Below are 23,116 nucleotides of genomic sequence, written 5' to 3'. Positions count from 1 at the left end.
AGTATGAGAAATAAAAGAAAATGTATTCTTAACTTTGGATTTCATAAAAAGAGGCAAGAAATACTCCTTACATTTGGAGAGTTTGGTTTTCCAAGTGATTGTTAAGAATATTAGTTTATTAGTTTATAGCATTCAGTGTAACTAAGTGTAGAGTTAATAGAAGTAACTCTGGAAATCTCTTATAATAGGTTATATAAGAAATTTCTTTGAAAAATCTCTTTAGGTCATCTATAAAATACAGTATTCAGAACTAACATTTAAGTTTAACACAGTTGTTTTTTCTTCCTCCAGCATTAGAAGAAATGACTATTTGTTTGCCCCAATAGGTGGTTAGCTTGCATGGAGGCACTATGTTTAATGAAAAATATGTAATTTAAAATAGAGTTCCATTCAGGTTGATGTGCAAAGGCATATGGGAGTTGATAAAAACCGAGGGGACAGCAGCTTGATAATTTTGTGCTCAGGGTTATAAGCATACATTTTATTGAGAGGAATGGTGGGTGGAACTTCTGTATTGTTTAAATTTATTTCGCCTTTTTTTGTTGTGTGCAAATGGTTGCATTCTCATAAATTAAATGCACATATGATAGGACTGCACTATAATACAATTATGGTAACAGGTGAAGCTGGATGCAAATGGAATTAATAATGTATTAAGAATAGGGTGGCTGGGACACCTGAGTGGTTCAGTTGGTTAAGTGTCTGCCTTTGGCTTGGGTTATGATCCCAGGGTCCTGGGACCAAGTCCCACATCAGGCTCCTTGCTCAGTGGAGAGCTGCTTCTCCCTCTGCCTGCTGCTCCCTATGCTTGTGTTCTCTCTCTAATAAATAAAACCTTAAAAAAATTAAAAAAAAAAGAATAGGGTGGCTGATAGGAATGTCTATTAAATCTGTGTCCATTGGCCCTTTTGAGCTTACTCCAAGAGATTAGCAAGGGTAAGTAGCCATCGGGACCTATTCAGTGCTGTTTTTGTTTTCTTTTCTGGCTCTGCCTGGATTGTTTTCCTCCTCTCTTTGCTTGTATTATCTACACTCTTTGGTTATGTCCCCAGCTCCTTGGTGTTCTTTCATCTCTTCAGTATCAGTAGTATACTTGTTTTCTCTTTAGAATGCTGCCAAAAACGACAGATACAAATCAGTGGTGCAGTTATATTTTATAGTTTTGTTGTATATATAAGAAAAACTAAGAAATGATTCTAAAAATGATGTTCTGCTTTTATGAACCTGAACTTTTAACTGTTTACCGACATTCCAAATGCTTCTTAAAACATTAAAGAAAACCCTTTAGTTGCCTAACTTGTAAATGGATTGTTTGATTGTCATATTTTCCTGAGAATTAAAAATGTGGATCTCTTTAATTAGCCTGAGTAATTAAGACCTGAGACAGTGTTGCATAGAAAAGTTTACTTGACTGTGTGTTGCAGGTCCTGGGCTCCAGCCCCAGTACTGTTATTAACCTACTTTGTAATCCTGGGCAAGTCACATTTCTCATCTGTAAAATGTGGGGAGTGGACTTGATCATCTTGAACATTATAAAGATTATCCTCTGATGCAGGGAAAGCAAACTTGTAAAAGAAGTTGTTTTTAAAAATATTTCTATCTTGTTATATAAGTTGTCCCTGAAAATTAATGATTCAATTAAAAAATGATATATAATCATTTTTGAATTTATGTATATCTCATCTGTTGCAGGATGCTTTAATCTGGATCCCAATAGAGTTTTGGATGTCATTTTAGAAGTGTTTGAATGCAGGCCAGAACATGATGACTTCTTTATATCTTTATTAGAATCTTACATGAGTATGTGTGAACCGCAAACACTGTGTCATATTCTTGGGTTCAAATTCAAGTTTTACCAGGTAAAAAAAAAATATGTGTGTGTGTGTGTGTGTGTCTGTGTGTGTATGTGTATACATATATATGTATATATATACAGACATTGATAAATCACATGGTTTTATATTTATAACTTAATTTGAATTTTATTTGTAAATGATTGGTTTCAGCTCATCCATTCTAGCAAAGCAGGTAGATAAATGGATAGCTAACAATGCTGTATGATAAGTACTGTATTAGTAGTATGAATGATATGATGTGAAAGCCTAGAGCAAGGCATAATAAATTTTTGCTTTGGGAGAGATGGAATCAGAGAAAACTTTATAGATACAACTCTTTTTTAACTCAGTCCTTGAAGGATGAGTAGGAGCTTGTTGAGAATTGTCTGTTTAGCAACAACAAATAGCATGAGTGAAGACATGGCAGTATGAATGTATTTAACCGATTGAAGAAATGGTACATAGTCTGGTGTGGCTGGATTGTAAGACAGAGGGAAAGGAAAGAACAGGAAGTGAAGTTGGAAAGGTGGGCACACTTTAGATTGTCAAGGGCCTTAAATACCGTGTTGAATTAGAATTTTATTATACAGGCAATGACTATGGGAATTTTTTTAAGGACGTGGATAAACTCTTGAGATGTATTTTACATTATTTTTCACTTAAATCACTGTAGTAGTTATCTAGCAAGTCTGTGCTTCTGATGATTTCTCTTTCAGTCTATCTTTCATATTATTACTTCTCTTATATTCTAAAAGAGATCGAATTGACACACTGCTCTAAAAACCTTTGCAGGATAAAATTCAAACTTCTAAATGTGGCAGAAAAGGCTCTTCACAGTCTATCCCCATTCTTTCTTTCCAGCCTCATCTTTACTGGGTTTCCCCCCTCAGATCTAATATTCTAGTCATATGAAATTACTAGCCATTTCCTAAAGTTAGGTATAGACACTGGTATATATAGACCTTTATTTATATGCAGTTCCTTATAACTAGAAAACTCTTCTTACTCAACCCTCTCACCTGTCTTTTCTTCATCTCAAGGACTCCTATTTATTTATTTATTTATTTTAAAGATTTTATTTATTTATTTGTCAGACAGAGATCACAAGTAGGCAGAGAAGCAGGCAGAGAGAGAGGAGGAAGCAGGCTCCCCACCGAGCAGAGAGCCTGATGCGGGACTCGATCCCAGAACCCTGGGATCATGACCTGAGCTGAAGGCAGAGGCTTTAACCCACTGAGCCACCCAGGCGCCCCAAGGACTCCTATTTATTCTTTAAGATCAAGTTCTACTTGCTCTGTAAAGTCTTGCTGGCACTTCACCTATGTGGAATTAGTTATTTCTTAATCTCTATTCTCAGAAAACTTGACACAGACTTTTGGCACTTAATCTCTGTTCTTATAAAACTTGACACAGACTTATAGCACTTACCAGGTTATAGTAGCATAAACTATATCTGTGTCCTTTGCCAGATTGTGAGCCAGTTAGGGTGGGGTCTATATTTTACCAGTTTCTCTGAATTAATTTAGCCTATAGTAAATGCTCACTAATTGTAAATGAGTGATCTGTGTTTTTAGGAAGATAACTTTCATGATAGCATGGAGGATTTTAATGTAATAAGGCCTCTATTGTCCTTTTGGTAGAGCATTCCTGATTTGTCTACCTGTCTGGGATACTTAGTCAAGAAATAATCATTTATGGGGGCACCTGGGTGGTTCAGTCATTGGGTGTCTGCCTTCAGCTAGAGTTATGATCCCAGGGTTCTGGGATTGAGCCCCACATTGGGCTCCCTGCTCAGCGGGAGGCCTGCTTCTCCCTCTCCCACTCCCCCTTCTTGCTGTGTCTCTCTCTGCAAATAAATAAATAAAATCTTTTAAAAAAAGAAATACTCATTTATGGAATATTTATGATACACTGTTGCTTTGCTAGGCACTGAGTATACTTTGGTAAAGAAGGTCTTTTCCTGTCCTTGGAGCTCAAATTCAGGATATTAAGACAATTTCTTTTAGGATTCTCAAGTAATACCACCTACTGCCTCTGCTTATCTTTTATTTTCCATTTTCTGGGACTTTCCAGAAGAGAAATCAGATCAGAACTCCATGTAGCATTTTGATACCAAACAAGACATATGGCAGGGTTTTCAGGCAAGAGTACTTAATCTTTGTTCAAACATTAGTCATGGCAGCTTTCCCTGTTCCTACCAACAGTCGGGGAGTCTGCTCTTAGTACAAGGAAACAGAAGTTGAAATATTTATCACATCTTAGGAGGTACCATGATTGCTTTGGGTTTGAGAACATGAAGCCAACTGCTAAAGTGACAAGGTGGCTGAAATTTAACTTGGGCTTAATTAATTAGAATATAGGATACGGCTTTGGAGACTGTAGGTTTCTGAGCATATTACAGTGAATAATGCTGACCTACTGCATAACAACAAGCTTTATTAGTTGAAAGTTTCAGAATTTAAAAATTTTTATATGAAAATATTCCTCATAATGGTAACACTTTTGAGCCGAATTAAAATATCCCTGTGGGTTTGACAGTGTTGGAATAATCCTTTTTTTCAATAGATGATTGGCCCTTTTCTTATATAAGAAATACCCAGTCAAGAAACATTTGATTTAGAAATAACCTATTATCGGAAAGAGTAACCCTCATATTGCTCTATGTAACACCATTCCTTTGTTTCTGTTGCCTGAACTATCTTATACAAAGCTGTAGTCTTAAGGACCACTGAGGGTAGAGGAAGAAATGTCAGAGATTTTCAGTAATTTGTGGTCTGAGAGGTTAAGTGAGGACAACCATGAAAATGAACTGCTTAGGGCACATAAGCCTGGGAATTGGCTCCTAGGCATATGTTGTCACCCTTGTGTATTGGTCCCTTGCCTTACTCTACCCTTCCCTCTTTTCATCACTTTCTGAAAATGTTCATTCCACTTGCCCACAACTCAGATTTTCACCGGTTGGGAATTATTTGGATAAACAGGCTTCTTTTTTTTTTTCCTTAATGCTAGGATTTCTAGGCAAAGCTGATTATTTATGCCATGAAGTCAGTGAGAGTGATTTTATCCTATTTTCAACCTGGGATCGGCTATACTGGATGTTTTGACTTGGAAGAGTGGCAGGGGATGTAAGCAGTTTGAAAGCAGACTTTGGAAAATTTGTCAGGTGCATCTGCTTGATTTCCTTAACAGGGATGGCTGTAATAGAGGGCTTAGGGACAGCATGAGGATTAGGACAAAGGACAGAAAGAAAGGAGTACTAGAATGTGTCAGGGTACCAAAAGGCTAGAGTTGTCTTGCCACAGGAAAGAGAAAGGAGATGATGACTCTTACCCATATCATAGCCCCTTGATTTCTGGATTCAGAACATGACTATAGTAGTAATAGTGGTATTGTGGCTAGGTATTATTATAACTTAAGTTCACTCACTTAAGAGATAATAATCGGGGGCACCTGGGTGGATCAGTCAGTTAAGCATCCAACTCTTGATCTCAGCTCAGATCTTGATCTCAGGGTCATGAGTTCAAGCCCTGCACTGTGCACCATGCTGGGCATGGAGCCTGCTTTTGGGGAAAAAAAAATACTGATCAGTGGGGCACCTGGCTCGCTGAGTTGGTGGAGCATGAAACTCTTGATCTCAAGTGAGTTTGAGCCCTGCTTTGGGTATAGAGATTACTTAAAAAAATATTTGAAGAAAAAAAGTATTGATCAAGTACTTCTTATGTGCCAGGTAATGTTCTGGATGCTGGGGCTACATCTGTAAACAAATAGAAATTCTTGCCTTTGTGATGCTTATATTTGAGGTAAATTATATGGTATATTAGGAGGTGATCAGTGAGATGGGGCAAAAAAAAAATGTAGAGCAGGGTAAGGAAGAATGGGAGTGCTAGAGAAGTAGGTTGCAATTTTACATGGAATAGTGAGAGTATACCTCATTGAAAAGATAAATTTAAGCAATGAAATGAAGATGTGAGGTTTAAACTCTGCAGATATCTGGGGAAGAGGCCCTAGGCAAAGAGAACAGCCAACGCAAAGGCCTTAAGGTGTGAGCATGCCTGATGTGTTGGAAAACAACAAGGAGACCAATGTTTTTGGATCAGACCTTAGTAGCTGCCTCTAATGGTGACATGGCAGTATGTGTGTATGAGAGAGAGAGAGAAAAGAGAGATGGAAGGCATTGTGTATATGTGTATTTTGACTTAGGTTATCAAAGAATCAATGTGGTTAAGGTAGCAGTAGAACTTGATGAGCTTCTGAATATATTCTGAAGGTGGAGCCAATCGTATTCGTTGATTGATTAGATACAGAATGTGAGAGAGTAGAGTTGGGGCTATTTCTAACCTTTTTTTTTTTTTTTTTGGTACTGAGCAGCTAAAAGGATGGTGTTATTATCAAATGAGATAGAGTAAATTTCAAGTGAAATGGGTTTGGTGTACTGTGGGTAGGAGTCAGGAATTCCAGTTTTGCATATTTTAAGTTTGAGATGTCTTAGATATCCAAGTGAGATGTTGAGTAAATAATTGGATGTATAGATCTGGTATTCAAGAGAAAGGACTGGGTTAGAAATAGAAATGTAGATGTCAGAAGCATGTAGATGATATTTAAAGTTGTGATGCTAAATGAAATCACCAAGAGTTGGGTCTAGAGAGACAAGAGAAGAGAACCAGGGGCTGAGCCTTGGCATTCCAATGTTAAAGGCCTGGAGAAGAGGAGGAATCAGCAAAGGAGATACAGAAGTAATGCATAAGGTAAGAGGACAATAAAGAAGATGTAGCATCTTGGAAGCTAAATGGAAGAAGGAATGATGAACTTTGTTAAATGCCTCTGATAGGTCATTTAAGATGAGGACTAATATTTGGTCTTTGGATTTATCATCAGGGAGGGCAAAACTAGCCATTTTCGTAAAGTTGGGGTGGTGTTAAGAGAATGGGGAGAATAAACTGGAGATAGAGTAGACAACTCTATAGCGGTTGTTACAAAGAGACACAAAGGTAGCTGCCAGGGGAAGTGAGCTCAAGAGAGATTATTTTTTGAAAATGGAAGAGAGAACACATTTATATGTTCATGGGAATGATTGAGTAGAAAAGCACAAAACTGGTGATGTATGAGAGAGAGGAGAGAGTTATTGGAGTAATGTTCTTGGATAGAGAGGATGGAGTTTATGACTTAAGTGGATGGAATGACTTTAAATGGGAGCATAGAGAGTTCATCTAGAATAATAATTGAAAAGGTAGCAGCAAATGTAGGTACAGCTGTTGGTAGGTGGATGGATGTGAGGGTGAGAGTTTGTAGAAATTTTGTTGATTACTCCAGTTTCCTTGCTGAAATAGAAAATAAGGTCATCAGCTGAGAGAGGAGGTATTGGAGGTTAGGAGAGGTTAGGAAAGAAGGTAGGAAATAGTTATGTCGGAGAGTAGGAGAATGAATGAGAGAAAGAGTATGACTGTCCAGCAGGATTAAGGATCTCTGTGAAGGTAGATACATGAAATAAACATTTTGGAGGGGTTGTAGGTATTGGTAATATTAAAGTTTAGGAAATGGAGTGAATGGCTGAGATGGGGTAGAGGAGAAGATCTTTGGAAGAGATGAGTTCTAGGAGCCAAGAAGCCAGCATGATGGAAATATCACTTAGGTGTATATGAAAATCTCCAAAAATTAAGAAAGGAATAGAGTTGGACACAGTGACAGTGAATCAGAAGCTATAAGATCATTTCTACATGATGGGCAGTGACCCAGGAGTCTATAAATGGCAATAGTAGGACATGACTGAGAATGGCAGAGTAGGGAACCCCCAGAGCACTGTCCTTCCATAAAAGCAACTAATGAACTGGCAAAAAACTGTCAATCAACTTTTACAGAACTCTGGAATTTAGTAAAAAACGTACAACAATCAAGGAAAGGCTGGGTGAAGAAAGAAGCTGCTGCTTTGGGGAAGAGAGCACTGTGATGTTATAAATTGCCTGCTTACTATCCCTTATGCCCAGATCGATGATGGCTATGAAGATAGAAGCCTGCGCTCCTAGTGTAGATTGCTAATGCCAGAGGACATAAAGAATTGTGGGTTGCAACCTCTCTGGCTGTTCCCTTAGGGACTTGTGCAAGGGCCTGTTTTTGATTTGCCTTACTAGGAGCATCTCCAGATCTGGGGTGGCTTTTGCCAAAAGGATTTAAAGGCACAACTATTGGCTTTAGCAGCCTAGAGCAAGAGATAATGGTTAGATGAGCAATAGAAAGACTGAAAGCCTGGGAAGAGAGAAGATGGATAAGGAGTTAATACAGGGGAATAACATGTACCAGGGAATTGGAACAAAAGGCCTGCTTATGCCCAGAACTGGATACTTAACTCAGGAAAGGACTGAGAAGATCTTAGGCTTTTTCCTCTGGCTGGCCTTCAGGCTCTGCACAAGCAGGAAGTGAAGACTAAGATGGAATTGTGAATGACCTGGCCAAGTGTTGAGGCATGCCTAGTATGCAAACACTGGGAGAGTGTTTTTTTTTCCTTTTTCTTCTTTTTTTTTGGCTTCAGGCCTTTAAGAAAACTCAAAACATTAGCTAGCCACTACAGTGACAGAACACAGATTTCAGTGGCTAACATGACAATAATACAGACTTTATAAAATATCACTAAACAAGCAAACAATAATAACCCACAATAAGCATCAACAAACCCCCAAATGGGGCAGAATTTGATTTTCAGAGTGCCACATGATATTCAAAATACCCAGTTTTCAACAAGTGATAGTGAGGTATGCAATGAAACAAAGTATGACTCATTCACAAGAAAAAAAATAGAAACTATCCCTGAGCAAGTCCAGGTGATGGACTTAGTAGATAATTTAAATCACCAGTTCTAAATATGTTTATGATCTGTATAAGAAACCATGGGCAAAGAGCTAAAGGAGACTAGACAGAATATAAAAAAAAGAATAGAAGTTATTAAAAAAAAAGGAACCAGACATTCTGGAGTCAAAAAGTATGATAACTGAAATGAAAAATTCGCTAGAGGGTTACACCAACAGATTTGAGAAGGCTGAAGAAACGATCAGCCAATATGATGAGCCAATTGAGATTGTCCAGTATGAGGAGCAGAAAGAGAAACGAATGAAGAAAAATGACAAAGTCTGAGAGACTATAGGACACTATCCAATACCAATATGTACATTGGACTCCTAGAAGCAGAGGAGAAAGGGACAGAAGTATGTTCGAAAAAAAGAAGGTTGAAAACTTCCCAAATTTGATGAAAGATATGAATCTATACATCTAAGAAGCTCCATAAACAGTGGATAAGCTCAAAGAGAGTCACACCAAGAATATTATACTCATATTGTTGAAAACCAAAGACAAGGAAAATTTTGAAAGCAGCAAAACAGACGTGACCCATTGCATATAAAAGATCCTCAATAAGATTAACAGGTGATTTCTCTTCAGAAGGCAGTGGGATGGCACATATAAACTGCTGAAGGAATAAAACTGCCAGTAAAGAATCTGTATCCAGTAAAACTATCCTTCAAAAATGGGAGTTCATGGCATTTCAAGATAAACAAAAGTTGGGGGAATTCATTTCTGGTAGACTTGCCTAACAAGAAATGCTAAAGAAAGTCTTTCAGGCTGAAATAAAAGGACACTAGATAATAACTTGAAGCCATATGAAGAAATAAAGAACACTGGTAAAGGTAACTATATGGGTAAATCTAAAAGCCAATAATACTGTATTTTTTTTGGTTTGTACCTCCTCCTTTTCTCTTACATGACTTAAAAGACTAATAAAACTAATTATAAATCTAATTGGTAAACAATGTAACAATATAAAAGGGGGAGGGATTCAGGTGTATAGGTCCAGAGTTTTTGTATACTATTGAAGCTAAATTGGTATTAGTTCAAACTAGATTATTATGTTTAAAATACCACTTGCGGGATGCCTGGATGGCTCAGTTGGTTGAGTTGCTGCCTTTGGCTTGGGTCATGATCCCAGGGGTCCTGGGATCGAGTCCCGCATCGGGCTCCTTGCTCTGCGGGGAGCCTGCTTCTCTCTCCGCCTCTCCCTGCCACTCTGCCTGCTTGTGCACTTGCTCTCTCTGACAAAGAAAGAAAGAAAGAGAAAAATCTTAAAAAAAAAAAAAAAAAAAATCACTTGCAATACCCAGGGTAACCACTAGGAAAATAACTAAAAACAGAAAAGGAAAGAAGGGAACAACCAAAAGGCTACACTACAGGAAAACAAACAAACAAACACAAAAAGAAGGCAGTAATGGAAGAAATGAAGAACAAAAAAAATATAAGACCTATAGAAAACAAAAAAGTGTCAGAAGTCCTTCTTTGTCAGGTATTACTTTAAATGTAGATTAAAATTTGTAATCAAAAGGTGGTCTGGCAGAATATATAAAACATGATTCAACTATATGTTACCTGTAAGAAACTTACTTTTAGATCCAAAGATAGAAATATGTTCAAAGTGGAAAATCCTATGCAAATAGTATCCATGAGAGAGCTAGGGTGGCTCTTCTAAAATCAGACAAAATAGACTTTAAGACAAAAATTTAAGACAGAAAAGGACATTATATATTGATAAAAGGGTCAACCCATGAAGATAAGACAGTTATAAACACATTTGCACCAAACAGAGCCTCAAACTATATGAAGCATACACTAACAGGATTGCATGGGGAAATAGTTCTGCAATAATTTTTGGACATTTCCATACCCCACTCTCATTAATGTTAGAACAACTAGACAAAAGGAAATAGAGGTCTTGAACAGCCTATAAACCAATTAGACTTAACAGACATACATAGAACAGTATCTAGCTAGCAACACATTACATATTCTTCTCAAGTGTGCAATGGTACATTTCTCCAGGATAGACTCTTAGACCACAAAACGTCTCAAAAAATTTAAAACATTGAAATCCTACAAAATATCTTCTTTGACTACAATGGAATGAAACTAGATCCTAGCAATAGTGGGGGATAGGGAGCGGCTGGAAATTAAAAGCTGGGTGGGCATTAGGGGTGGGTGGTGGGACAATAGTCTGAAAACAACTATAAAAAGCAAAGATGACTCATACTCCACCTTCAGGCCTAGTAGTGTGAGGAGTTGGGGGGAAAAGAGCCACCACTTGACTGGGTTACAGTGAGAGTGGTGTTCCTAGGGAGTCCTCTGTTTGAGCAAGAAAATGAAGGGAACAGTTAGAGGAGAAGTTCAGGATATATAAAGGGTTTTGCTGAGGATGGTTTATGAATTCCAGAGGATTCCATGGAACTTTTTCAAGAGTGCAGAAAGGTGTGTTAGGACAGAACAGGGATTGTGCAGAGCAATATGAAGAGTATGGGAGTTGATTGGCCTGGGAGTCACAGGCTTCTTGTGGTAAACCCATTGAAATGGAGATAATGGGAATAATAAGAGTGTGCCTGGTGGATTCAAGTCAGATAGTAAGCTTTTGTGAGTTTGCTCTGAGACCCTGACCACCATTTGTTTTTATGGGAAAATGTTTTGATACTGAATAGCTATTTAAACTATTGTGAAGTGGAAGACTTAAACTTATCTTAACAAATACAGTGAACAATGCCTTCTTTATAGGATATCCATTAGTTTGGTTAGCTTCGTGTGTTACATCTTTAACACCTATCACAATTGTGGGGAACCTTACAAAGATCTTGTTTTCAGTGTTGAGTAGAAGCAGAACATAACATATTGCCACTGTTTGCTTTTTATTTGCATTTGGCCATTTAGTAATTGCTAGTTGTCGTGACTTTAGTCTTCCATTCAGCTGACCCCAAGCAGTTTAAAAATTAGGGGAAGTCTTCTTGATAGCATTCAGAGATCCTTCTGTTTCTGTGAAGGGTCCACTGGAATTGGCCATTCTGTATTTTAAGATGTTGATTTATCCATATGTAATATGTATAGACACATGTTTTGAAGGGGGAAATCAGTTGATAAGCAGATATATTTAGTACAAAATCTAAGAAGTAAAAGAATAAGGAGAAAACTATAAAGTAGACATAGATAGTGCAGCACTTCCAAATCTGTCATTGTTGTTTGCATTTACACTGAGAACTACTTGAAAAAGCAAGTTAAGAAAATACACATACAAACAAAACCCAAAACTAAGTATTATGCCGTATAAAATCTCACTTATTCTATTTGATTTTCAGATTTTGTTGAAATATTAGCATGCACTGTAAAAATATTAGCATGCACTGTAAAATGTGTACATTTTTGTACTTTGTGTTCATCAGAAAATGTTCCAGTGTCAAAAGGGATATTGACCTAATTATCTTTGTCCTCAGTTCAGATGTCATGTGTGAAAAGAAAGAGCAAAGAAGCTTATTGTTGATCTAGTTATTTGATAAAATTGTTCTTGATTATTGGTAGGTAAAGTTCATGATTTTAGTTTTACTTTATGCACTAAATAGAAACCTTTTTTTTGTTTTTCAAGGAACCGAATGGAGAGACTCCTTCTTCTTTATACAGAGTTGCTGCAGTACTTCTACAGTTTAATCTTATTGATTTAGATGATCTTTATGTACATGTAAGTCAAGTGGGCGGCTAAGAATATTTGGTTGTCCATCCCAGGGGTGGGAAGAGGAATAGGCAGCCAAATAGCACTTCAAGGTTGGTCAGGCTCTCAAGTTATAATTTTTGAAGCACTAATGCATTATTGCTTTGTGTTATGTGTTATGAAGTGAGTGAATTTAATTCTTTGACAAACTATGGAAATGAAATACCCTCTGTCACTCTTACAGAGTTTGAGGTTGGATATGAAGTTAAAGTTCTTAATCGTCAGCAAAGTATATCTCATGGGGAGGAGGCCAAGTTCTAACCAATGTGATTTTAGACTTCTCTGTTACATGCAAATTATTAGAAATATGGGATTACCTAGATACTTTTTCCTTCTCCCCAAAATGTTAATTTTAGGCATTTAAGATGAATGAGAACTCTGTATATTTTTTAATGGATTTTCTTATGTTTTTACTGGGTAGTAAATGACCATTGTTGTGCTTTTGTTGCTGGATCCAGGATTTGGAAGAGTGTATATGTGATTGTGATTGATGACTTCCAGTTTAGCAACAGTTTAGCCTGTCAGTTTGAAAAAGCTAGGTTTGTAGTATAGAAATTCCTATTATGTTTGTTTGTACATTAGGATATCTATGGACTTAAACCTGTCCAAAGCCAACATCATCTTCACTGTCTTTAGAAATCACTTTCTGACTTCCTTGTCTCTCATGTACTACGGTTACAGAGTTGAATAAAACTTACTCTCTACCTTGGAAGCAGTCATAGTTCCAATGAAGAAAACATTTTTCATTATGTAGTAACTGCTATATTGGAGGTATTCACAAAGTGCAATGGGGGCCCAGAATAGATAGTGACTATGTCTATCTGGGGGGTGGATTTTGGAAGGCTTTTTCAAACTAGTGATGTTGAACTGAGATGTTGGTAGATGAGATGGTAATGGCCTGGCTCTAAAGGTGAGAAGTTTTATAGGTAGAATTAACTGAGTATAAAGGCAGGAAGGTTGAAGGGGCTTCATTACCACCTTAGGGGAAGGAAGCTCAAAGTGGTTGGAGCCTAGGGTAGTATGTGGGGCAATGAAGATGGAGAAGTAGATTGGGGCTAAACTTTGCAGGGCCTTAAGTGCCATAGTAAGGAGTTTCAATTTTTTCTTGTTTGGACTAGAGAGCCATTCAAGATTTAAAGTTGAAAAGTGATACTACAAACAGAACATGGAAACTTGGTCAGAAAAAGGGGAATTCAAAGGCAGGTATGAGTTTATAGGCAAGGATAGACTGGTAGGACAAGTGGAAAGATGATAGATGGTGATAGATTTATTACTGAAATGTTTGAGTTCAATAAATGCAAGTGGCCTAGGTGTTCCTGTTAAGTTGTCAAAGATTTTCAGATGGGATTAAAACCCAGTTTATTGCTTATTTTTCACATGAGACTTCTAAAACCTAAGGACAAAGGAAGATTGAAAGTAAATGGTGGGAAAAATATACCAGGGAAATTATTATTGTTAAACAAAATGGACTTTTTGGGCAAAAAATGATAGTCACTTCATAATAAATAAAGTTGTGTTCACTAGGAAGATAAAACATTTGTAACTTCATATGCACTTACATATTCTCAAAATACACAAAACTATAATTGAGAGGAACTATAAAAGAAACTTACAGGGGTGTCAGGCTGGCTCAGTTGGTGGGGTGTGTGACTCTTGATCTCTGGGATGTCAGTTTGAGCCCCACATTGGTTGAAGAGATTACTACTACTACTACTACTACTAAGTTTACAGAGAACTTATTATTATATATAATATATATATTATTATAACTGTTCACAGAGAAAACTCCTGCCTCCAATTTTGGACTAATGGGATGAAGTCTACAGTATATAGTTTAATATTTCACTGTTTCCTTTTATTGTTTAGTGATTATTTACTTTGCATTAGACTTAGTTACTGAAGTAGATTATGTATTTCTGGGGGCAGGAACATTTCTTTTATAGCCCACCATAGTGCCTAGCAGGAACTATGATGGTTTGTTGCTATATTTTTCTTTGTGTCTGTGTTTTTTATTTATTTTATGAAATATCTACATTAACCTTCTTCTGTTCATACAAGATGGCTGTACTGGGGATATTTACTCCTTTTTCATAATGGAGGGTTGACTCTACACATACTACTTTCTCTTTTATAATAAGCTAGAAACTAGTTTGTGACATAAGACATCAGAGAGGTATTAGAAAATGAAAAGTGAGATGTCAAGTTGCTCATGATTTTTCTACTTGAGATTTTTAATCTAGAGGTATTAAATTTAACCCCTTCATGTAATTCAGTAGCTCATATCTCCCAAATTGGATCCATATGCAGTACTTTATGTAATTTGCAGTTTGACTTTTAATGAAACAGTTACATATATTTTCTTGAGTAAACTAATAAATTCATGGTAAGCACCACTGTTGTAGTATTGTATTAATGTAGGCCCTCTAGCAGAAAGATGTGGAACTTTGAACTGCTATCTGATTTTAAAAGGTGTACAAAATTCAGGTACTTAACCCTGTTAGATTATAAGAAAATAATGGAGAGAAACTTATTTTGAAGGTTGATCGTGGTCATTAGTAGGCTAGACCTTATTTAAAACTTCATCAATTCAGAGTAGATAGTGTTTGCTTTTTATATGTGCAACTAGTATTAGCTGTTTTATGAAACTTTAATGAACCATTTTTAGCTTCTTCCAGCTGATAATTGCATTATGGATGAACACAAACGAGAAATTGTAGAAGCTAAGCAAATTGTTAGAAAACTTACGATGGTTGTATTGTCTTCTGAAAAAATTGATGAGCGAGAGAAAGAAAAGGAAAAAGAAGAGGAGAAAGTAGAGAAGGTATATGGTTCCTTTTTGTAAAATTAACATTGTCTTCTGGATTTAGAATTATGAAATTTAACTTGTAATAGTTAATCAGCTTATGGGAAAATAACATTAATTTTGATTGTGGTGAAATCTGGTTTTTGGAATACTGATTTGCTAAGGTGGTTTTGTTTTTAATCTGATTGGCACCTTCCCAAAAGAGGCTGCCATTTTTTTTTTCTTAAATTAATTTCAGAATGTATCCTAAGTAAAATATATTTGTGCTTTGTGTGTTAATGTCTCTCAAGTCCTAAGGGGATTCTCAGAGATGAATGAATTCTAGTTCCCTATGGCACAGTAAAACATTAAATAGAACTTAATTTAATTCCAAGTCTGTAAACTGTCTTGCTGTGTCTGCTAAATGAAAGAGCATATCCTATTGTTTTTTTCAGTAGCTAAAAAACTTGATTGTACTTTCAGGGAAATACGCATTTCCCATGAGTGGCAACTGTTAACATACATTATTGTGGTTGTTGAGCTCAATTTTTTTAAAATGAAAAAATACTAAGATTTATTGGTGTCTATATTCTGAGTATCTTTGCTGTAATTGTTCATTTTTAGCCGCCTGACAACCAAAAACTTGGTTTGTTGGAAGCCTTGTTAAAGATTGGTGATTGGCAGCATGCACAGAACATTATGGATCAGATGCCTCCATACTATGCAGCTTCACATAAGCTAATAGCCCTTGCTATTTGCAAGCTCATTCACATAACTATTGAGCCTCTCTACCGAAGGTATGTTACAGTATGCTTTTCTAATCGTTGAGGTAGAAATAGCTTAGGACTACAAAAAAAAATCTGCATATTTATCTTGTCTTCTCCAACCAAGCAAACATTTTAGTATGTTTTATTAGATGATAAGAACTGTTCACAGAGTGTATCAGTTTTATACGTATGAATCAGTGACTTGTCTCCTAATGTGTAGACCAGGTGATGCAGAAGGTGTGCTGCAGTGTAGTACAAAAACTATAGGTTAGACATCTAGGTTGGGTTTACTCCATTGAGAGTGAAAACTCCATTCTTCTCTTTTTGACTTTTCCTCCTCTCTTGGTGGGGGGGGCAGAGAATTCCTCAGGTTTTTACTTAGCGTACATTTCCTCTGTCCCGGGTTGAGTGGCTCTAAGTGAGGACATTGCCTCTCTGCTTGCCTTATCTCTTCTGGCATATAGGCTGCTGTTCTGGAAATTGCTAGTGCAGCCTTTCTCATCATCCCTAGTTACTGTGTCGACCAGTCCTCTAGCCCTCAGCCTACTTGCAGGATACTTAGGAGCAGTATTGGCAGCAGCTCTGGCTTCAGCCCCACAGATCAGAGCCTGCCTCAAAAGCCCCAGCCTTGTGACTCGTGCATAGCTGCTGGCTGCTGCCTTTAGTGCCACCTGGGCTATGGACCATGAAGGCTTCTTCTCAAAGAGTGACCCCTGTGACTCCACAGCGGGACACCTGCTCAGCAGGTGAGAACTCTGGGCATGCTGTCCTTTTTAGTGTGACACCCTCTTTCATTATGCTGCTCACCTTCCCTACCACCACCTACCTCATGCTCAGTCTAGGTAGTGGAACCCAGATTGAGAAGTGTTTTATTGACTTGAATCACTGTTGTTATATCCATGTTTTTCTGTTTCATCTTCCAGTGTCTTTGAGGTTCATCCCTTGTTCCCCATTCCCATATCCAAATTCCTGATACTGGCCAAGTTTAACTAAAACCAAATTCATAATGATGTATGTTAAATGTTACTTGAAATTTGTGTTTCTCTGATTTCCTTATGCAGTTAATTTGAAACATTCTCTGAGCTCTGATTTGTTTTCCAAATGAGTATTGTTTTTGTCTTTTTCAACCAGCTAAATTATCTGGTATTAATAAAGTTAGGCACAAATGAAATACAGAAATCAGATTTGAACAAGAAAAGCTTTACTTACTGATTAATATGACTGTGTTAATTTAAAATGGGGTATTGTATAGTATACGTATAAACTTTGCTTCTTTTTATAGAGTTGGCGTTCCTAAAGGTGCTAAAGGTTCACCTGTTAATGCTTTGCAAAATAAGAGGGCACCAAAACAAGCAGAGAGCTTTGAAGATTTGAGGAGAGATGTCTTTAATATGTTCTGTTACCTTGGTCCTCACCTTTCACATGATCCCATTTTATTTGCAAAAGTGGTGCGCATAGGCAAATCATTTATGAAAGAGGTTAGTAAGATTTTTTTTTCCTTCTAAGCAGAAAACTAAATTTTAGAATGAAAATGTCCTGTGTATATTTGTCTTATGCATATCTCTAGAAATGAAAAGTGAACTACAGAAAAAAAAAAGAATTGAAAAGTGAACTTAATTTAAGAAAAGGTTACATTGAATAAGGTTTGGGGAAAGTCCACTATGTCCTAACCACATATATGCGTGTGCAAACGTGTGTGTGTGTGTGCAAACACACACACTCTCTTAAATTTAGGTAGAATATTAGTCAAGTCCCCCGCAAAAGAAAATGTACTTTGGACAAGTGATTGCTTTTTGAATCCCTTTATAATTTTAGTGGTCAACTTACCTTTCTTTCCCCCTTACTTCTCTTGTTATTTTCTTGGCTATAATTTTGAATCATTGTGATTATTTGTATGAAGTCAGACTGTTGAGGATACATTCTTTTCTAGTAAACTTTTTATTGAAATGAAATGTACAGACAGTAACACAAATCATAATTGTACACTTCAGTGACTTTTTCCAAACTAAACCCCCGTGTATCCCCCACCCTGATAAAAGAAATTAGAACACTACCGCAGAGTTCCCCTTGTACTCCCTTCTAGTTAATACCCTAACGGTAGCCATTTAGGCTATTACTAAATTTTAAAATCGGCTTTGAGTTGCAGTTTAGATACAGTAAACTTCACCAATTTGAAGTGTACAATTTGATGAGTTTTGACAAAGTTGTGTGTCCACCACCACAACCATGATAGAGAATATTTTCATCACCCCAGAAAGTTCCCTCTTGCCCCTTTGCCTTTAATTCTGTCCCTTCGTTGCTGGTTCCTGGCAACCACTGATAGGCTTTTTGTCACTATAGTCTTGCTTTTTCTAGAACTTCATATAAATGGAATTTTATAGAATGTACTCTTTTTTTCTCTGGTTTCTTTCATGTAATGCTTTTGAGAATCATCCAAGTTGTTGGCACATGATAGTAGTTCCTTTATTGCTGAGCAATATTAGATAGACATACCAGAGTTTATGCATTCTCCAGTTGATGGGCATTGGGGTTGTTTCTAGTTGGGGGCTATTATAAATAAAGCTGCGATGAATATTCCTGTACAAGTCTTTTTTTGGGGGGGGCATATGTTTTTGTTTCCCCAGGAATGGGATTGCTGGGCCATATGGGTAAGTGTATGTTTAACTTTTTGCCAAACTGTTTCAACATGTGTGTACCATTTTGCATCCCTGTATATGACTTCCAGTTGTTCCACATCCACATCAGCACTTGTTGTCACTCTTAAATTTTAGTCATTCTAGTGGGTGTGTAGTGGTACCTCTTGTGCTTTTAATTTATGTTTCCCTGATGATCGGTGATGTTTAGCATCTTTCATGTTCTTATTTGCCATTTGTAATCATCATCTATCAAAATGTCTATTCAAATCTCTACCCATTTTAATTGGGTTGTCTTTTGTTATTATTTCTCTGATTTGCCTTTTTATTATGTTAATTGTCTCTTGAAAAGCAAAATTTTAAATTTTGATTAATTCCAATTTAGCAGTACTTTTATGGTTTCCTCTTTGTGTTCTAAGAGATCTTTACCTAACCCAAGGTCTTGAAACAGAGAAGAGTACATCATTGTCCATTATAAAACAAGGCTACCAAAAGAATCTGCAAATTGTTTTAAGTACAGTTTTCTCCAGTGTTTGGCGATTGCATCTAATTTCAATTTTTGACAACAGTAACTGTACAGAAAATTTATCAGCTGTTGTATACTAATCCCTTGACACCTGAAATATTTGATTTGATTTTTGATACTTACCTGTTTTTTTAAAAAATACTCACAAATTTACATTGTGTAAAGGTACTCTAAAGAAATCTGCTGGGTGCCTGGGTGGCTCAGTCAGTTAAGCATCTGCCGTTGGCCCAGATCATGTTCCCAGAGTCCTGGGATTGTGTCCCACATCGGGCTCAGCAGGGAGTCTGCTTCTCCCTCAGCTTTTCCCCTCTGCCCATGCTCTCTCTTTCACTCTCTCAAATAAATAAAATCTTTTAAAAAATCACTATAATTATAAAAATCAATAAATTAACATTGATACTGTATTATTAAATCTGAGTAGTTTATTACTATACAAATCATTTATTATATAATATATATATAAAGGAAGTATAATGATATTTCATTATTTTAATTCTTATAGTCTGAAAGGGATGAGTCATGTTACTAGTGCCTGTTCAAAGAACAAAAGGGTTGTCTTTTCCAGTGCCTCATATTGGGAAGCATATGAAGTCAATCTATCCCATTACTGGTGATGTTAACATTGATCACTTGGTTAAGGTAATGCACTACCAGGTTTCTCTAGGGTACAATTATTTTTTTTCCTTATTTGCTAATATATACCTTGTGGGAAGGTACTTTTTTGACAATGTAAATAGCCTCTTTCTCATCTTACCTTCACCCACTAATGCTATTCTTTTTAACTGAACATCTTAATGTTCATATCTTGTTCTGAAATTCTTTCTTTGGCTGCAAGTGTTATAAACCTGTAAGCAGGAGACCAAACATCCAGCTTGTGGAAGTCCTATACATAGACATATGCATGAACATATGCACAAACATAGGCAGTATTGTTACCAAGATGCGCAGGTGCTAAAGTGGTCACCCCTCCCCTCTGCCATCTCCATCGCAGCTTTCCTGTATCTCTGTTCTATCACAGTTGTACCTGGTGCCTGCCCCTAACTCCAGTCTCTATTTTTACAGAGGTAGAAGGGCAGAAAGGAAGAGGAAAATGTTTATTTTGATCACAGTGTGGGAAGAAATCTGTCTTCTCTCATTGCTAAGGTTGTGGTAGGAAAAGTGAATCTTTCCAACGATTGGAGTTAGAATTTTGGTTCATTTTTTACCCATGAAAATATTTCACTGTAACAGATCATTTGTCTTGTGTTTATAGGTTTACAAGGCTTTTGTTCCTTAGCAAGGAATTTAACTAGGGTATATAAGATTATTTCTAATGGAGGAATTTGACCTTAGTTCCAAATAATATAATTAAATGACTTTAACAACTCATTTATAAGCTTGGGGTTGCTTGTATATATAATTTATGCATATTTTGAAAATGTTGGTTATATAGTTATACCAGCTTCACTTAACAGAATAGTCTTCTAGCCTACAGTTACTTGTAATCATTTATCTCTGTGTGTTTCTTAAATTTGAGGTACATAACATAGGACCATTAAGTACAGTGATCTTCAAACTTCAGCATACATTAGACTCACCTGGAGCTCATCTTAAAACACATTGTTGGGTCCTATCCTCAGAATTTCTGATTCAGTAGGTCTGGTGTGGAACCCACTGAAGAGAGTTTGCAGAGAGTTTGCATTTCTAACAAGTTACCAGGTGATGCTGATGCTACTTATTCAAAGACCAAACTTTGAGAACTGTTGTTCTAGTATATTAACCAATTTTGGTCTTTATTTCAGCCTTAAAAGAGGGGGTAGCTCTAAAGAATATTTCTATATGAATGGGCAGATTTTACTATCTTTAATTTTCTTGAATTATAGAGCATAGCTTTAACATGCTCATCTGACATACTTAAATGGTTTTGACAGCACCTACACGCCTGAAGATGAATTCCTTGGTGCTTTTTTGCATCCAGCTGATGTTAATGGATTAAGTTGTTTGTGATAATGACAGTTAATATTGAACTCTTTACTCTGGGCCAGGTCCTATTCTGAGTACTTCATGTGAATCAGCTCATTTAATCTTTATCGTACCCTTTATGCTTTAGGTTACGTAAATTGTCCCAGGTCACACTGTTAATAAAGGGCAGGACTGAGATGTCAATCCAGGCAATCTGGATTTAGAGGCCAAGCTCAAAATCATCATGCTGTCCCGCCTGTACAAATGTAGTGTGTCTGAAGTGGAAGAAATGATAGGTTATCTAAATTTTGCAATTCTTGAAATTTCTTGCTATTTTAAATTAAATCTGTTAGTGGTATTTTGTTATTTTGTTTATCTCAACAATCTGTTTTCATCTCAGTCTGTGTGTATCTCATCAAGCTTTTCTTGTTTTATCAGGATCATCCTTAAGACTTTTTTCTATGACTATATGTAGATACTTGTGGAGAATCTGCCTTTGTCCTTGTGTTCTACTTTCATCCATACTGAGTTCATTTACCTTTTATATGCTTTTTTTGGCAGGGGTGAGGCATGCTATTTATGTTTCTATTGTAGCCACAGCATTTCTTTTCATCTTAATATGTATAGCTCTGTTTACAGCTTCTTTCTGATATAGTGGAGTGAATCCTCTTACCTTTCCTACCTTATTTATGACCAGCCCTAAACCCCCAAGCTACAGTCTGAGTATTGAGTTCTTCTTTCAGTCTTCTCTGTAGTCTATCATGGGGAGTGAATGAGCTCAGTGAGGCTGAGTATAGCCCTCATTTAGAGTATCTCTCTTTCTCTTCTGAGATGCTGTAACCTGTCCTGTACTAGGCATGCCCAGCCATGTGGGTATGCCAGCTCCCTTAGACTTTGACTCCCTCAGCCATCTAAGCACAGTTCTTTTGTTTTTTTTTTTTTTTTTTGTTTTTTTTTTTTTGAAGATTTTATTTATTTATTTGACAGAGATAACAAGTAGGCAGAGAGGCAGGCAGAGAGAGAGGGGGAAGCAGGCTCCCTGATGAGCAGAGAGCCCCATGCTGGGCTCGATCCCAGTACCCTGAGATCATGACCTGAGCTGAAGACAAGAGGCTTTAACCCACTGCGCCACCCAGGCGCCCCAGCACAGTTCTTTTGAATGACAGCAGGCTTTAGCAGCCGGTTTTTCCTTTGCCAGAGTCCTGCTGGGCTCCCATTCACAAGAGTTTTTCCTCAGTCTACTCACTAACCTTGCAGGTCTTTCTTACTGCCTAAAGGATTTGTTGACTTACCTTCCTTGGTCTGTACTACTTCTGGGATTGGGTTAAAGGCAGGAGCCATACCACGCTCGCTGTGTGTAGTACCAGAATCGTGTGTGTGTGTGTGTGTGTGTGTGTGTGTGTGTGTGTGTCTGTCTGTCTCCCATCCCCTTGAAGTTAATAGCATAGTTTCCTTTTTTCTTGCTTGGTTGGTGGTGAATTTGGAGCATTAAAACAACAAGGCATACCTTGTTCATTGCATTAGGGATAGGGGAGAGAAATTCTGTTTCACTCTATTATCTTAATTCATTTGTCTGGCCAGGCTGTTCATATGGCTCTTTTTTTATTGACCTTTGGTAAAAGCCAGAGTGCTTTAAATTGATTCATAGATGAAGCTTGAAAAACCTAGAGTCAGAGGGTCAGAATATTCCTTAGATTGGACGTTGGATGATAATTAGGAATAGCTAGCTGTGATAATGATATTGTGGTAATGTGGAAGAATGTCCTTTTTAGGAGATGCATACTGAATTATTTTGAGATAAAATGTCATGCCTGCTTTTTTTTGTCAGTCAACAGGGCAAAATGTTACTTGTTGAATCTGCAAAGTAGGTATAAGAGGTGTTTATTGATATTGATAGTGCATTATCCACCCATTCAGCTTTTACGTAAACTTGAAATTTTTCATAATAAAAATCGGGGTTGCTAGGGACAGAATCTGCCTTAGCCCACTGATTCCAAAGCTCTACTTTTTGAACCAGTTACTTAGAATTTGGGCTTGATATTTACTGTTTTTGTTTTGTTTTTCTTTTCAAAATTGA

At 37.0% G+C, this 23,116-nt stretch overlaps 1 protein-coding gene across 2 annotated transcripts in view; it reads left to right on the top strand.

The window, feature by feature from the left end:
* The window catches only part of LOC111157205 (THO complex 2), a 113,308-nt gene that overhangs the window by 42,629 nt on the left and 47,563 nt on the right, over positions 1-23,116 (top strand). For both annotated transcript variants that reach the window (XM_022518497.1, XM_022518496.1), the window contains exons 8-12: positions 1,693-1,859; positions 12,268-12,360; positions 15,056-15,211; positions 15,797-15,969; positions 17,222-17,417. In XM_022518497.1, coding sequence (XP_022374205.1) covers positions 1,693-1,859; positions 12,268-12,360; positions 15,056-15,211; positions 15,797-15,969; positions 17,222-17,417 — 785 coding nt within the window. The remainder of the gene's footprint in view (positions 1-1,692; positions 1,860-12,267; positions 12,361-15,055; positions 15,212-15,796; positions 15,970-17,221; positions 17,418-23,116) is intronic.

This window comes from Enhydra lutris, unplaced genomic scaffold (assembly GCF_002288905.1).
Source record: "Enhydra lutris kenyoni isolate GAN:26980312 unplaced genomic scaffold, ASM228890v2 scaffoldscaffold53, whole genome shotgun sequence".
Taxonomy (NCBI): Eukaryota; Metazoa; Chordata; class Mammalia; order Carnivora; family Mustelidae; genus Enhydra; species Enhydra lutris.
Note: the sequence above shows the minus strand (reverse complement) of the source record. Positions and strands in the feature narration are given on the sequence as shown.